This window comes from Hevea brasiliensis, chromosome 11, assembly GCF_030052815.1.
Source record: "Hevea brasiliensis isolate MT/VB/25A 57/8 chromosome 11, ASM3005281v1, whole genome shotgun sequence".
NCBI lineage: Eukaryota > Viridiplantae > Streptophyta > Magnoliopsida > Malpighiales > Euphorbiaceae > Hevea > Hevea brasiliensis.
In genome coordinates, this window is record NC_079503.1 from 75,911,741 (window position 1) to 75,928,586 (window position 16,846).

At 36.9% G+C, this 16,846-nt stretch overlaps 1 protein-coding gene across 1 annotated transcript; it reads right to left on the reverse strand.

Annotated features, from left to right (window-relative positions):
* Nucleotides 1–5,102: 5,102 nt before the first annotated feature.
* LOC131170643 (ubiquinone biosynthesis O-methyltransferase, mitochondrial-like) lies at nucleotides 5,103–5,975 on the reverse strand. Its single transcript, XM_058130182.1, has 2 exons — nucleotides 5,521–5,975; nucleotides 5,103–5,253 (listed from the first exon to the last, which is right to left on the reverse strand). Exons 1-2 carry the CDS (start codon nucleotides 5,736–5,738, stop codon nucleotides 5,118–5,120), a joined length of 354 nt encoding a protein of 117 aa, XP_057986165.1. The 5' UTR covers nucleotides 5,739–5,975; the 3' UTR covers nucleotides 5,103–5,117.
* Nucleotides 5,976–16,846: the final 10,871 nt, after the last annotated feature.

The following is a 16,846-nucleotide window of genomic DNA, read 5'->3' on the forward strand; positions in this document are numbered from 1 at the left end:
GTTTTGTTTATTTTGGTTTTATTCCACTTTATGACATCTTTGTCGAATTGCTGTTTACGTCAACCTAATAGTTTGGCTATCTTCTTGACGCGTTATTCAGGTTCTCTCTTTTAAAAGAGACCCCTAAGTTGCAGTTACCTACGTCTTGCCTGACCATTTACACGCTACTAGGAACCAGAAAAACTTTCATTCAGAAATGACGAAGATTAATAAAACGACGGACTAATCACTAAAGAGATAACTCGAGAGTAACATTCTTTTGGGTCCTTTTGTACAAAATGAACTTGGAGAAATCACATACGTAAGAAGAACAAAGAAAGTGCGAAAAATAAATGTAAACACTTAGTAAAACAGCAATATGAGCTCTTACCTGTGAGGAGCCAAGTCTACTGAAATAGCTACGGGGTGGCAAATAGAGATAAGACAGTGGACTGATTAGCCTGAGAGCTGATGTTCGTCGGGAAGTGAAGGGAGCTTAGCTAAAATATAATCAGATTAAGATAAAAGCCGAGTGGAATGAAGTTTTGCTTAGACAGTGGGAATGGAAACAGAGATGATAAAGGGCTGAAAGTGAGGGTGTGACCAGATAATGAACAAACTGGAAATGTAGAGTTCCAGTATTCAGAATCCTTTTCAAGAAACACTTCAGAAAACTAGTTTCAAAAGTTTTTCCAATCAACACTTCAAGGTAGCGGAATAACAAACTAAATGAAGTTTTCAGAGTTCTTCCGCTATAATAACAGCCTCTTTTTTTCCGTCCGTCCCCTGAACAGTTTTCTTCATGCAGGTATTTATAGGAATCGGGCGCTCCCCGTGAAGGGTCAGGATTTATTTTGAGGGAGATGGAGGGTCAAGATTTCGAAGGACATGATCGGATGTCCAGGAATTAAAGAGAATCAAAATGAATGGCTGAGATCCCTCTTCAAAACGTTTGTCCTTTTCTTCTTTCAATCTGACGGTCCCAGATCTTCTTGTCCGGAACGATCTAAGGGCTAAGAGCGAAAGACGCTGGTATTGTCGTCTTCTCTCTTGATCCAAGGGTTCCGGGTTTGTCCTTACAAGTGAGATCAACAGTGGGGATTGGGATGTACAGATGTCATGACATACCACGCACTGTCGGCGTGCGGCGATTCTTAGGCGTGCGGTGGAGATCTCGCCTGCAACGCTTTAACTACCTCGGCTCTGATTCTGACAACGGTTATTTGGGATTTGTCTTTATTCCTTTTGTCTTCCGATCCCTTTTCTTGACACGCTCCTATTCCGATCTCTCATGTTAATCTCCCGTCTTCCAATCTATTATTCCGATCTCTCCTTTTCTCTGGTCCGGTCTGGTCAAAGCATTAATTCCCCCTTGATTCTCGAGGCATTCGCTTCGTTTTCTGCTCAGCAATAAATGCTCATTTTCCCCTATATATACCCCTGTTGACAGAGACATTTCCTTTATCTGATTTTCTCTCTTCCTTCTTACTTTTCATGTTCATTGCTCGGTGGAAGTTAGGCCATGATGGTGGTTTTGATCCCTTTCCGATGAGCTTCTTTAACCACCGGCTGAAAATTTACGATCCCGGTGATCGCATAACCCTAACTGACGATGGTGAGAGAACTGGATTTGACCGATCTGTATTGCGGACCTCGGTTGTACCGATCTCGAGTCACTCAACTGAGTTCATTCGGCTTCTCATCACATTGAGTGTTCCGACAGCGGCTTTCCTCCATATTGGGTGTTCCGACAGCGCCTCGGTTCTGGTCGGTGACACCCCTTTGGATCAGTCACAATGTGACATTCCGATCCCTAGAGATCGCCCAAATGATGTATTTTGTTTTCAATGCAATCCGATCTCTAGAGATCACAGAAATGATGTAATCCAATTTTAGTGTAATCCGATCCCTAGAGATCGCCCAAATGATGTAATCCAATCTTTTGAAAATAAAGACTTTATTTTGTCGATTATCATCTTATTATTTTTGCATTGATTATTTTCCGATCTCTAATGTGATTATCCGATCTGGTTCTTTACCTGAATGACACTTAACTGATCCTTTATTCAAAATATTCAACTTATTATGCCGATCTCCAATTAACCGATCTCGGAACATTCGAATATTTGAGAGAAGTGTCAGAACAGCTGTCGAGTCCCACCAATCGATGCGTTGCCTAGAGCCTCGCGAGCATTAAATGCTCGGACTAGTATAAATAGGGGTGGGAGGGTTAGCCAGTTGTTCTCTTATTCCATTTTCAATCCCCTGCTCACAACTTCGAAGTTCTCTCGTTTTCTCAAGTTCTTCCGACGCCGATCAGACTCCGGTAAGGGCTTTGATCTTCTTTTTAGTTTAAGTTCTTTATTTCTTTTGAAAATGAGTGGTGCCGAAGGTCAAAGAGCGGCGAGCCCTCCTTCCATTCAGTTCTCATGGTCGTCCGATGAAGAAGAGGTAGTCGGGCCAAGCACGCAACCTGAACCTCCTAGGGCTTCCGTTCCAGGTCGGGGGCGGGTCATACCATCAAGGCGTGCACCTGTTTCAGGGAGGGAGACTCTCCCTATAGATGAGCTACCGTCGGTTCTTCGAGTATCCGATCTGCAATCGTTTAGCCAAGAATACAACATTCGGCCTGATTTGTACGAGCTAATCAAGTGCCACGGCGATCTTCGTGTCGATCACTCCTTTGAAGAGAATGACATGGTTATGGTGTACGAGGAACAGTTAAAGGCCGGTCTTCGGTTCCCTCTAGATGACTTCTATAAGGAGGTCCTAAAACTTCACCGAGCGTGCATTGCTCAAATTCACCCTAACTCGTGGCGGATCTTGGTAGCCTTCCGAGGTCTATGCCGAGCTAAGGGAATCAGACCTACGGCTAAGGTGTTCGCCGAACTGCACAGACTAACTCGCCGAAAGGATGACGAACACTGGTTCTTTCAGGCGAAGCCTCATTGCGGGCTCTTTTCCGATCTGCCCTCATCCCTTAAGAATTGGAAGAACCGTTTCTTCATTCTGAGGAGCAAAGATCCGAGCTGCTTTGAGGACTTCCCCGTGGTGGTGGTACCGGGGCCTTTGCTTCCGAAGCATATTATCCTGAACCAGGAGGAAAGCTTAATAGTGATGGATCTGAAGAGTCTGGCCGCCACTCAAAAGTATTCTTGTTTGGATGCGGTGACTGCCGAGTTGCACCATTGGACCATTCAACTGCTCACCGGCCAAGACCACGAACTTCTGCTCTCTGACCTCGGCATTGGTATTTTTCTATATCTCAACTCTCAGGACCTTAGCGATCTCACTGACCTTTTCTTTGTGCAGGTATGGCGGGTGGTGAGGGTTCTAGGAAGCGGAAGAAGGACAAAGAGATTTCCCGGAAAATAAAGGAGATGAAGCGTTCGGAAATGCTTCGAACACACAGTCATGAATGCTGGGAAGTACAAGGGGACCGCCTCAACCTTGGATCTGCCCGACCGTGAAGCTGTCCGATCTCCTCCTAGATTGGAAGAGCAGCCTCCAGCTCTTCCAGTTGTTCCAAGCTCAGAAAGGGGTCCTTCTCAATCTTCTGGGAGGACCTCTTCTCGTGGCGCTCAAAAGCTAATCGAGTCCCTGAAGAATAACCGGACTGTTCGGGAGAACCCCGGTTTTGCCCAAGTCTTGGGGTCTTCTATCTTCCTTCGGGAGGATCGGGACAGGCTATCCTCGAACAGCCTTGATGATATCTTGACTCAATCCATGAGCCTGAACGTGGAGTGCCTGGTGAATCAGACCATGGTTTGGGCAGCGTCTGGGTAAGGAGATCGGGAAGAAAAATCAGGAAGTGGCTTCCCTCCGATCCCAACTCTCATCCGCTCAAGATTATATATCTCAAGTTGAGGGGCGGGCGAAGTTTTATGAGGACAGGGTGGCCGAACTGAATCTTGTTCTGGCTGAAAGGAATCGGGTTCTCGGAGAAGTTCAGGCGCTACAGGCCAACGAAGCTGCTCAGGTCGCCCAACTCATCGAAGAGCTTAAAGAGAAAGACAGGGAGCTTAAGGAGAAAGATGAAGAGATGGTGACGGGAATAGCCGGGGCCTATGTGAATGCTCACAAGGACCTCTTGGCCGAACTCCAGAAGCGTTACCCAGGGGAGGACTTCTCTTGGATGGCCGACCTGGCTCCTGAGGGCGACGATGAGGACAGTGAGGAGGAAGCCGAGGGTGTGAGAGAGAGTGAGCAAAATGTAAATTAGGCTGGGGGTGACCCTCCAGCTGAATAGCTTATACAAAAAATGAAATGAAATGGGCTCTCTTTTGTTCAATGAATGGATGTGATTGGAAAATCTCTGAATTGCCTAAGTATTTGATTGTATGAGCATAGCGAAACAAGAACTAAATGCAATTATTAATCTAAGTATAAGAGATCGGAAAGCACAATAAGCATGAGATCGGTGGGGAAGAAATGCTGAATGGGACTTGATTAAAATTGAAAATTTAACTTGAACACTTAAGATCGGAATCCTCATTGAACCGAACCAAAACCTTAGCTCCTAATCTTTCGAAAAGGAGATCGGCAATAAAACTGGTAAGAAAAGATCTGGTGCCAGTTCATTTCGTTTATTAGGAATATACTTGACGGGTCCTGAGTTTCGACAATGGGTTTGAGAGATCGGTGAGCGATAGGAGTAAAGCTTTGGTGATCACGAGAACTTAACAATTTGATTTAATTCTTTGCGGGAGAGATCGGAATTGTGATGACCTATCAAAGAGGGATCGGAAATGTGATTAGCTGTCCGAAGGAGACTTAGTACCGGGGATCGGTTTCAAAGTTTTATTGATTTTGGGGATCGGCCAAAATATGGTGTCGACATGGATCAAAAAACAATGTGAAAACTCATTAATACCCTTCCTCATTCTTTGAGTCCTACATTGATTATGATAATTAATTAAAAGGCAATATTGTAAAAGCACATTTTTTTTATGATAAAATTACATAATTAGAAAAATTACTATTTAATCCTTACACTTTAATAAAATTAACTACTTAATCCTTTATTTTTAAAAATATATTATTTAACTCTTCTCTCTATTTGAAGTAGTCTATTTTAAAAAATAAAGGAAATAAATAATTAATTTTATTAAAATGTAAAGATTGAATATTAATTTTCCCTACATAAAGGGAAAAGGAAATAGGAACATTATAGAGGCAATCAACCTGAAATGTCGACAAAGCGTGGAGCGGATAAAAGCAAGTCTAGTTGGATTCATCGCATGCAAAGGTTTACATGGCCCTTCGGGATCCCACCTGATTATAATAATAGAACATCAAAATGCTTTATCTGAATTGAATATTAAGCAGTAATAATATAACAATATTATTTGAAATAAAATGCCCATATCAAAATATTTTCACTAAATTGTTGACACTGAAACAGAGTAAATGAATTTTAATTATTAAATTATAAACCCTAAATGAGATAGAATCAAAGGAGAGACAACAAATACACTAGAAGTTGAAAATAATAAACAGAAAACGAAAGGAGGGAGTGAGCAACGAAGAAAGCAAAATCACCAGGTGTCAGCAATGGCCGAGAATTTAGCAAGCTCGAGTTCATTCAAAGATGAAACGGGTTGTGATTTCTTGTCAGCACTCTTGCTAATATCAGACGGTGATGATTCAACTGATGAAGGAGGAGTAGTTGAAGTTGGCTGGTGAGAGAAGAATCTTCTGATGGCATTGAAGAATCGGTTACGATCTCCAATTGCTCTCAGCAGCTGGTTTGAGGCCATGGCAGTGCTCTTCAACAGCAGAGGCAGAGCTAACTGCGAAGCTTGTATATATATATTGATTTAAATAAAACTGTGTGCTTTAGAGTAATCCATTCCAATGTGCTACATTGTCGGATAACAAAAAAGTTTTGTATAAATGAGCGTACATTTGTCCATCAATGAGATACTTGTCGAGGTCTTTTGAAGGGAAATCTGATTTCTTATTAGAAGAAGAAGAAGATAGGGATGAACAGAACAGTCTCAGACCTTCAAAAACCCTAAAACGTCTGTAGAAGACAATTTACACACTGAGAGATGCAAAACGTGGCTGAATATTCCTGCCCTATTTTTCATGTTCGCCAATAGCATGCCAATGCCATGCTTCTCCACACTACTTTCCATTTAGAGTCTATTTTTATTTTTTTTTTAATTTCTCAAATAACTGAAATTTTTTTATTACAGGTGTAAGTTGATAATTCGTCTCATAATTTTTAATTATAAAATGAAAATTTTAAAATCTGAGGTTTTTTTTTTTAATTTGAGTGTGAATTTTAAATAATATTATTTCAAATTAATATGCCATTGATAACTTTAAAATGGCGGACTTAATTTGATGTAGATGTCGAAGAGGATCAGGAAGATGGGGAAATCAGAGCAGTGGAATTCATGTAGTTCATATTCGTGGATACAAATAGTCCATGCCGTAGTCATTCCATCTCTCATCAGTATGACTTCTAATTTTCTAGTTGACTTACAGAAATGGCAATGGATAAGTACTCAGTGAAAATTACTCCACTCAAATTCGAATCTGATTAATATTTTTAAAATTTAAACTCATCTCAAATTTTAATTATTCAAATTCACTTTAAATCTAATTATTATTATCTGATTAATACCTAAATTAATTTAATTATATATATTTTAATTAATAATTTATATAAAAGATTATTTTTATTAATAATTTATATTTTAAAAATTTAATAATCTCATAAAATATTTAAATTTTATTTTATATGAAATAAAATATACAAAAATTTATAAATATTATTATAAAATATATATATATATATATATATTATATTTAATTAAATATTTATATAAACAGATTTGATTAATGGATATTCAACATATAAAACCTGAATCCGAACTCATCACGAATATTAAATTTTAAATCTGAATCCGTTTCAAAATCGATTATATACTACCCAAATCGATTTTATTAATATTTGATTAGATCGAATATCCGTAAAAACTCCAGCCTCGAGCCATTATTCTAATATAAGTACAAGGAGTATTATGATCAGAAAAAATCTTCGCTCGAGCATGCAGAGAATTGAAATGAGACCCAGCATGGATGAGATGTTGGAGGAATTAAAGAGAATTAATCAGGAGGAGATACATGATGATAATAAGCCATTGAGGAATAGGTTGCCACCACCAACACCACCGGACTGCGACGATGCTTCGCTTTTGAAAAATATCCGATTGGCACTTCACCAGATACAGTAACTGCTAAATGGGATAGTGGTACATATTGATTCCTTTATTTTTATTTTTCATCAATTGAACCTGTATGATCAATTTCTGTTAAATGATCGTCATAGTCTCCTCCCATCTCAATTTCTAACCTTCGGACTTGCTTTCATCTTTATTTTTTGGTAAATTTACAATTTGGTCCCTGAATTTTACCTTATATTGCATTTTAGTCCTTGAATCTTGAAAAATTAATTATTTAATCCTGAATTTTACACTGTATTATACTTTAGTCCCTAAATTTTGAGAAATAAATTATTTAGTCTCTTTAATTTTAATATATAGAATAATTTAATTCATATAATTTTAATATTTACAATAATTTCATCCATTTATAGAATGACTAAATCATTCTATATATTAAAATTATAGGGACTAAAGTATGATATAGTGTAAAGTTTAGGGATTAAATCATTAATTTTTAAATTTTGGGGACTAAAATATAATATAGCATAAATTCAGAGACTAAGTAATTAATTTCTCAAAATCTAAGGACTAAAATGTAAATAGAATAAAAATTAGAAACTAAATTATAAATTTTCCTTATTTTTTCACACATCCAACGTGCCAAGTACATTTTTTGATCGTTAAACAAGTGATGATGACCAAGAAAAGAAATGTTGAGTTACTCAATTTTATAGATAAGATATGATCAAGATGTTGCATTTAGTAGAAGGCATGCATGAACTTCGATTCTATTAGGCAAAAGGGCAGCGATATGTATTTAAAGAACATAATTATAATACAAGCAATGATACATTATAATTTTTGCTTCCCCTTAAAATTGAAATGTTATAATCATCAAGGGAATAGCTAGGTAGTCATGTAATTAATTAATCTACAAAGCAAGATTCATCAATTTGTATACGAGCAGTGCAAGCATGGATGTCACGACCCAATCTATTGGCCTGACCGGCACTAGGACCTGGGTCAGCATAAAGCCTTCGAGGCCCGTAGTAAGCTTTACTGTTCTCAAACCCATGACTAGGCCCACAATTTAGGCCCAATATGCATATAAAATAATTTAAATTAAACTGTTATAATTGTATTTTGGGCCAACTTAACCCAGTAATTATTAGAAACTAAAATTAGGAGAGCCCAACTCAACCCTGTTACATCATTTATAAACTATTTAAAACTCATAAAAATTTTTCATTTGTTAATACAAAAACTTAAATGCATGCAGTCCCTGACAGGATTAATGCTACTACTAGTACATGCGGAGTCCTAAATTACTAATTTAGAGAATAATAATACAATTAAGTAATCTTTTCATAATCTGCGAGAAAAGGGACAGGTTATTCTGAAAAAGGTCTCCTCCTGTAGCCAGAAAAAATATGGTAAACAGGAGTAAGCGTTCGACTCAGAGAGTAAAATATCAATTTTAACAATAATCTCTATAACTATCTAAAACTAATGCACCCTGTAGAGTGAAATGCAACATAGGCAATATTTTCACATCATAACAGCAAAAAGGTAATTTGGAGCACTCACACACCCGATAATGTCAAACAATACATATATGGGAGCTGATCCCCTATACAACTCTCTTAATCCAAACTGTGCCAACGAAGAACTCAAGCTCGGACTTTCACTTAATAAACCAAATCGGGGTCCCAGCGAAGAACTCAAGTAGTGTCTACCTCGAAGGACCGGGTCCCAACGAAGATCTCAAGCCGTGCCTACCCGTTCTGTCCATAGCCAACACCACACCACACGCACGCTAACTCACGCACACTGCTCCAAATTACCACAACAATATCCATGACACTTTAATAATTATGAATGCAACATAAAATGTGCCTAGTTTTTAACTACATAGATACATATTTATAAGTGATGCATGGGCATACTTGAACATATAATAATATCGAAATTACAATTAAAATTAATATTTTACTCACAGTACACCGATGACTATTGTGGTTGCTGGATGCAGGAAAATAGCTGATCTCGATCACCTAATAATTAAATTATAATTTATTAGTACTAAGTTAAAATAAAACTCTAAAGAGGCAATAGACAGCCTAATTTATGCTGGAAATCCGGCAGAGTTTCTCCTATACCTGGAACCTATCCAATCTGCAAAAAGATTCAAATAACACTTCTAAATTCTCAATTTCCACAATCACATCTCATCAACATCACCTGGCCCCTCCTGGGCCCTCCAAATCAGACAATAGTCATAAACTTGAAAATTTATGTTTTAGTCTCTATAACTAGCCCTTTTGCAAAAACTATCCAAATGTGCTCTAAAAATTCTAAAATTTTGCCCTGCGGTCCTTAATAATATTATAAGGCTATTGCAAAAGGAATTATAATTTTCTAACCACCCATGAATATTTTACTCAAAATATTACTCAATTTCATAAGTTTTCAGTAACTAACATATTCTTAATTCATTTCAATTCAATATTCACATATTTAAACTTCCATCCTCAAGCTTCAACCAATCATATAAAATTTAAATATCATAATTTCAAATAATCTTATATGCCCATATGCTAAAAATCTAACTAAAATCTATCTATATTTTTTCAAAAATATTCTATAATCACTCAAAAATTCAACAAATAACACAGAATATCTCCAAAAAATTTTACTTTCATCATATATTTTTCTTAAAATTTTTCTCCGATTTTTCCTGTTTAAGAAACACTGTATTTATGCTCCACAGACAGAGAAATAATGAAAATAATCTTACCCGAAGTTTATCTGTGTCTCAAAAATTTCAAAAATTTATGAGAAAGCCTCTAGAAGTTGAATCATCTCCAAAGCCTCAAGACCTGCTTTGGAACCACTGCGCCACGGTGGCTTGGACCGATCGATGACATTTGTCTGATCTGATCATACTATCATATTCCTCTCCTCTTCCTCAGTCCATAGGTGGTCTCGGATCGTCAATCCAACAGTTGGATCATCGGAAATCTCGTCGGAAAGTCAAAGAAAAGATGATTTTCTCTCTCCTCGCCAGCGCTGGAAAACGGCCACCAAATCCTGCGAGGCTGGTCTCATCTGAAAGGGCTCACTCTTAGGAGTCCATAGCCACTGGAATCACTCCAATCGGATGTCGGGATCGCCGGATACGAGCATTCAAAATTTGGGATCCCTTTTTTCTCTCTCTCTCTCTCTCTCTCCACTGTTGGCCGGATTCCGGGCTGCTGCCGCCACTTGGGAGGTCGCCGGCTGGGTGGAGAGCCACTTGGGAGGTCGTTGGCCGGTCACCTGAGAAGGAAAGAAGAAGAAGAGAGGGGAGGAGAGGAGATGAAAGAAATTGGGGGCCCTCCTCCTGATTTTGTTTTGAATTTTTTTTTTTTTAACTGGCAGTGATAGTGGAAATCAACTATCACATGCCAGGTCCCATTCCCCTTCCCCCTTTTTTTTTTTTTGGTTGTTACATTCTTCCCCCCTTAAGAAAAAATCGTCCTTAAATTTTTGAATAAACAAGAAATAAGGAAAAGAAGATTATTAGAATAAGTACAATCATTACTCCTCCGACTATGCAGAGATTGGTGAAACATTTATTCTTCAAACTCCTCGTATATTATATATAACATTCTACTGCTCTCTGATTCTACTATAGTGTCATATTTGTCATCATCTCTTTCTAGAGATGCTTTTATCTCTTGGCTATTTATTGACCATTTTTCTGACATCTCAAGTATTCACTATACCTCCACTACTCTCGACTTGATATCTGATAACTTTAATCAACTTTAGCGCTTATCTCACTTTTATTACATCCTAACGTGTCTCTTGGTGACTTCAGTCCTCATTCCTTTGTTTCAATAATCTCTGTTTCCCCAAAACATGACTTATGTTCCTTATCCTAAGGCATCCTATGAGTAGCTTTCTTGTAGCACTTATCATATACATCTCGTTCGAAACCTTTACTTATCCTTTGACCTTAACAGTTAGTACCAATGCCTCTTCTCACTTTCATGATACTTCAAATTTCCAATCTATTTGTGTCATTACTAAGGTACTTAGACAAACCTCTGTCCATCTTATGTAACCAATTAGGTAGAGTCCCCACCAAGGGCCAAGTGTATCATTTATCAACATTGAAAAGTGAACTGGGTGTCTCCTTCTAGGTGACAAAAGTGTTTAGGTTCCCTGACAAGTTAATTAATGCAACTTTATCGTTTCCCACTCCTTCTCTGGAATGGAAATATCTAGACTTCTTAGTATGTGGCCTACTTCTGACACATTGGCACTTAGATCGAGGCTCCACTACTCCTTTAGTCTATCATCTCGTAATAACTTGTTTTAAACACCTCTTAGTGTGTTCCCAGCATACCTATTCCTTCTTATCCTCATCATTATAACTAGCTCTACCGAGCTTTCTTCCTGTCCTTTAGATCTTATCCACTTCCTTTTCCTATTTTCGCTATTATTGATATCCTTTCAACCTGCTGTACCTATTCCTTAATCTTAGTCCTGTCTCACCCTTACACCTTTTCTTTCAAGGATGTCCATCCTATCATCAATTTTTTTTTTGCCTTCCTTTCGTTCCTTAGTCCTATCTTGATTACTAGTTCCATTACTTTAGGAATTTTTAACCTTACGATTTACTCCTACCAGCACATTCTTCACCTTATGTAACACTTATAATTACCCATATAAAATCCTTTTTGTATCCCCTTTTTCCAACTTAACTATCAGAACATTATCATTCCCCACCATCTCAGTAGGAAATTGCTCATCCTAGATGAATAGGAGCCCCTGAAACTATAAGTTCCATCTGAACTAACACAGCTGTGGTGTAACACCCCTATGTTCGGTAGTGCATTCTACTGTTCCAGTGACCAATGTTGTCCGGACAGCTAGGATGCCTAGAACTACACTTCGATATGAGTGAGGAGAATAAAATAATGAAATACAAGAAAAGAAAATACAAAAAAACAAAGGAAAAATAATAGCAAAGAAATGTAACCAAGTTAAGCGAGCCGAGAACCCTAGCGATGGGTGACCACACCGGGAAGTCGCGGCGTGGACCATTGACTAGCCCTGGAGCGCGGAAAACTCTGAAAAATATTTTTAGGACATAAATAGACATCTATTGAAGCATAAATACCATTAGAAATATCAAAGAAAAATTAATTAATTAGTACAAAGAAAAACGGGAAATCGAGAAAACGACAAAAATCGGTGTTACCAACAAATTCGAAATGCAAACCGAAAAGGGGCATTTTGATCATTTGACACCTAGAGTGGACTTTTGACCTAAATGACCATGAAAAATAAGTGGTATTACATTTTGAAAATTTAATGAAAAATGAAATTGAAGATAAAATGTAATTTAAGGAAAGTTGAAGGCAAAAGTGCAATTAAAAGAAATCTTAAATTAAACCAATTTTTAATTAACTTAATGGAGCACCACATGGGACATTTAGTTGCCATATAAAGCCACCTTTGGACAGCACAAACTGCATCTTTTTCTTCATTTTTTTTCACTAGCCGTATTGCTCTCCCATAGAAACCTCCATTGATGTCCCTAAACCAAGCTCCATGCATCCATTTTCAAGCCATTTTCCACATGATTTCCTTCATTAAATTTAGTCTACACAGCTTGGGAAGTGTTATGGCAGCAAAAAGAAGCACGATTGGTGAGGTTTTAGCAAGCTCCAACAAGAGGTAAGTGTCCATTTTCTTCCCTTGCTTAATTAAAACTTTTGTTGAGGTTGTGGGTAGTATTTTGGTTGAAAAATTGAAAGAATTACTTGAATAATTATTGGGTGTAACTTTTGGTAGCCATGGAATGGAAAGGTGAGCAGATTATTCTCACTTGTAATTGATGTTAATTGATGAGAATTAGTGGGGATTAAAGTGCTTAAATGTATAAGTTCTTAATTACCATGTGTATGTGTGAATTCTGCATTGAAAATGAGGTTAGGAAGTCAATATGGGAGATTGAAGTATATGTGTAAATTGGGCAGCCTTGATGTGCTTAGGAAGGCCTTAAATTCATGTATATTTAATGTTGATTTAAGAACAATGAGATGTATGTTATTGATCTTGGTTAGTTGGATTAAGTTTGAGCAATTAAATTGTTGTTAGACATGGATTTGATCAATTGAGTGTGATGGAGAATTACTTGAGTTGAATTTGTATTTGGACATTGATTTAATTGCTGGATATTTGATCACATATATTGTGGCTGGATATTGGTTGTAGTATATTGATATTGGACAATTGACCTAAGTATAAAGTGCATAATGTCTATTAGAATTGCAAAAATTTGCAATGCAAAGTGTGTTAGTAAAAACAGTTTGTATTTTAGGCTCTAAATGGAATTGTGTGACTCCAATTGGTATGAGACCTATTGGAGGTGAAATTAGGCACAAAATGTTCTAACTTTCATGAAGGAAGCTTACCAAAATTCTGCTTGTAAGGTAACTTGAAAAGTGACCAAATCCGGATTAGTGCAATTGAGGTCTGAAAATTTACCATTTGGGCAGCAGTTAGTGTTTAGGCCATAACTCACTCAAAACAGGTCCAATTGACCTAAAATTTTAACCATGAATAGTTAAGACCCATATCTACAAGTCTTATGAAGACACCAAAGCCCAGAAATGAACATAAGCAAGTCAAACAGCCTACACAAGTTCGGGTCCAAAAACTAGCCGAACCTAAAATGACCTAAAATGACCTAAAGTGACCTAAAATGACCTAAAGTGACCAATTTTGATGCATTTTGACCAGCAATAGTAAAATGACCATAACTTGGTCTACATAACTCAGAATGACCTGAAATTTTGCCTCGCGTGTAATAAGACATAGATCTACAAGTTTGTAGTTTTGACCGAAAGTCGATAGAACTAGGTTATCCGGCTAGGTCAAATTAGTATACCGGGATCCGACAAATTGCAATAAAACGCAATATACATGGAAATGAATTTAGTAAAATGTACCAATACTAAAAGACTACAAATGTGACATATTGGTAACATTAAAATCTAATTCACCTAGACTGCATCGAGGGTTGACATCTTAGGTTGACTAAAGAAATAATAGAATTCGATAAATTAATTATTAAACCTTATTCTTAGAGACAGTTTAAATAAGTACTGAAACACTTCAAATTGTGTTTCTCAGTTAGCAAAGACTCAGGGAAGGGGAAGGAAACACTGAGTCAGAGCCAAGAGACAATTATCAGAGGTTTGTGCACAACTAGTTTTTAACTGATTTTGTTCTGAATATTTCATATGATTAAATGACATATTTTTCTTATGTATTATGTTTAACAAGCATTGGATTTAATTCAATGATTATTGAAATTGTTATAGTATGTATGAATTTAGCTTTGTGAAATGGTATTTCCACAAGTATTAAGCATTGTTATGGATTGAATAAATTATGTTTTGGAAAATTGTGATAGAACATGTTTTGAATTGTGATGGTAATTTTTATGGAAAAATGCAAATTTATGATTTGAATTGTGATGAGCATAAAAATTATTGGATATTGAAATTGACTTTGAATCAAATTATATTGTGATTTATGCTCACTAAAAGGATTGTGATATTGTTTTATATCTCACTATAGATGCTTGACTAGGTTATTACCCGTCTCTCTCATTTGTTAAGAAGACAATGGAATTAGTTGTGTTTTGATTATCATGGTATGTGCACAGGCTTAGATTTTCCTCTGATTTGAGGTTAGATATAAGTTTTTTATCGTTATAGCCCTTGCGGAAGATTCATTATTGTGATGTATACTGTGCAGGATGATTCGACCTCCCCGACCATAGGGAGTTAGAATCACATCGAATATGGCCCTTTCGGATTAGTCTTGCATAGTTAGTGAGATAAAGAATGATTTTTGAGATACAGCATGATTTTTGAGATACAGCATGGTTTTTGAGATACAACATGATTTTTGAGACACAGAATGTTTTTGAACAGTAAAGAATTGTGATTTCAATGATGATTTATGTATAATTGATTTTGTTGAACTACCTTAAATGGTTAGTCATGATTTGATAAATTGAATTTCGTGATCAAAGTCATTTATACAAATGATTTACATTATTGACAATGAATATTTTGAGTTTTGGAATTTGATGAGTATTCAGATTTCCAAATTATTTACTGTAAATTTTGTCAATGTATATTGTACTATATTTTAAATTATAGTTGTGCACCACTGAGTTCACCACTCAGCGATAGCTTTGTATACTGTCGCAGGTAAAAAGAGCATAGAGCAGTGAGTAATTTTCTTTGAAGACACATTCAGATCAGCTCCAGGTATATCATAGGTATACCCATGTACATAGGTTTTGATATATGCATGTAATAATATGTATGTAAATTATTTGAGCAGCTGTATAAAAACTCTTATAAAATATTTTGGTATGTAATTAAATGTAAATTATTGTAAATGTAAATTTGGAATTTCAATTATCTGAATAGTTTTGTAATATTAATTTTGAGTCTTGTAATCAATGAAATGTTTCTTTTATAAGGAGATTGATTTGATTATTGAGATTTGAATTATGGGTTCAAATGAAGTTATTGAAGTTGTATTTGAGAAAACATATTGGAAGTGTGTTCTTTGCAGATTTTGAAGAACTGTTTTCTCAAAATACAATCGACACTTTGCCGAAATTTTGAAAAAAAATTTATAATACCAGATTTTAATCGATGATTTAAATTTCATGAAAATTGTTTTAAAATCCCTTGTAGTATATTTAATGGATTATCGGTAGGCGAAGTACTGTAATTCATTAGGTGTACTACGGGATCATGTTACATCTTACAGGGGAGTAGGGTGTGACATGTTTTGTGGTATCAGAGCAATGGTTTCAAAGTAATTTTTGAACTGTGAATTTGAAATCTTTTTGTCGGTAACTACAACTGCTCAAATGTTTTATACATATAGTACATTTACATAATAAATATGAACTAATGGAGAGGAATCTCCTTATGTTGGTTGTACAGGAATAGAAAATCCTATGAAAAGATATGGAAGAGAGGAATGAGACAATAGAACAGTCCATGATGGCAGAAGTACAAGTTGAGGCCCTAGCTCCACAAAGTGTCGAAGGCCCGAATGTACCGATTTTACAGTACAAATTCGCACAAATGGCCCAAAGAATGGCCACTTTCTTCCAACAAATGGTGACAATCACACCCAAGCTAATCTGCACCCAACCCCCACAAGGGCAGTGTGAAATAGAAAAGAGGGAGAAATCTACAGGTCAGAACTTGAGCAGTAATTTGGGGAAGAGAAAAGAATTTGAGGAACCCCGAGCTCAGAGATATGATGGAGGCGGATCATCAGGGCAGAGAACACCAAGATCTAGTCGTCGAACAACCAGAAGTTCCTATTCTGCCCGTTTCTGCCATGTTTGTGGTAAACTACATGGAGGTATTTGTCGTAAGGCCTCTGGAGCCTGCTACAATTGTGGAAAACTTGGACACTTTGCTAAAGATTGTACTAGAGCACCTCAATCTGCTCTCCGGAGTTCACAGACCGTTAGTCAGAGTCGAGATAGAAATAGAGTTGGTACTCCTCACCACTATAACACAGTGAATCAACCCGAATATAGTAGCACACCAGTCAGAGTGTCCACTATGCACCAAGGAAAAGGA

Coding starts and splice junctions, on each gene's coding strand:
- LOC131170643 (XM_058130182.1), bottom strand. CDS start 5,738: ATGGCCTCAAACCAGCTGCTGAGAGCAATTGGAGATCGTAACCGATTC. Junction 5,254..5,520: donor TCGGCCATTGCTGACACCTG/GTGATTTTGCTT, acceptor TATTATAATCAG/GTGGGATCCCGAAGGGCCAT.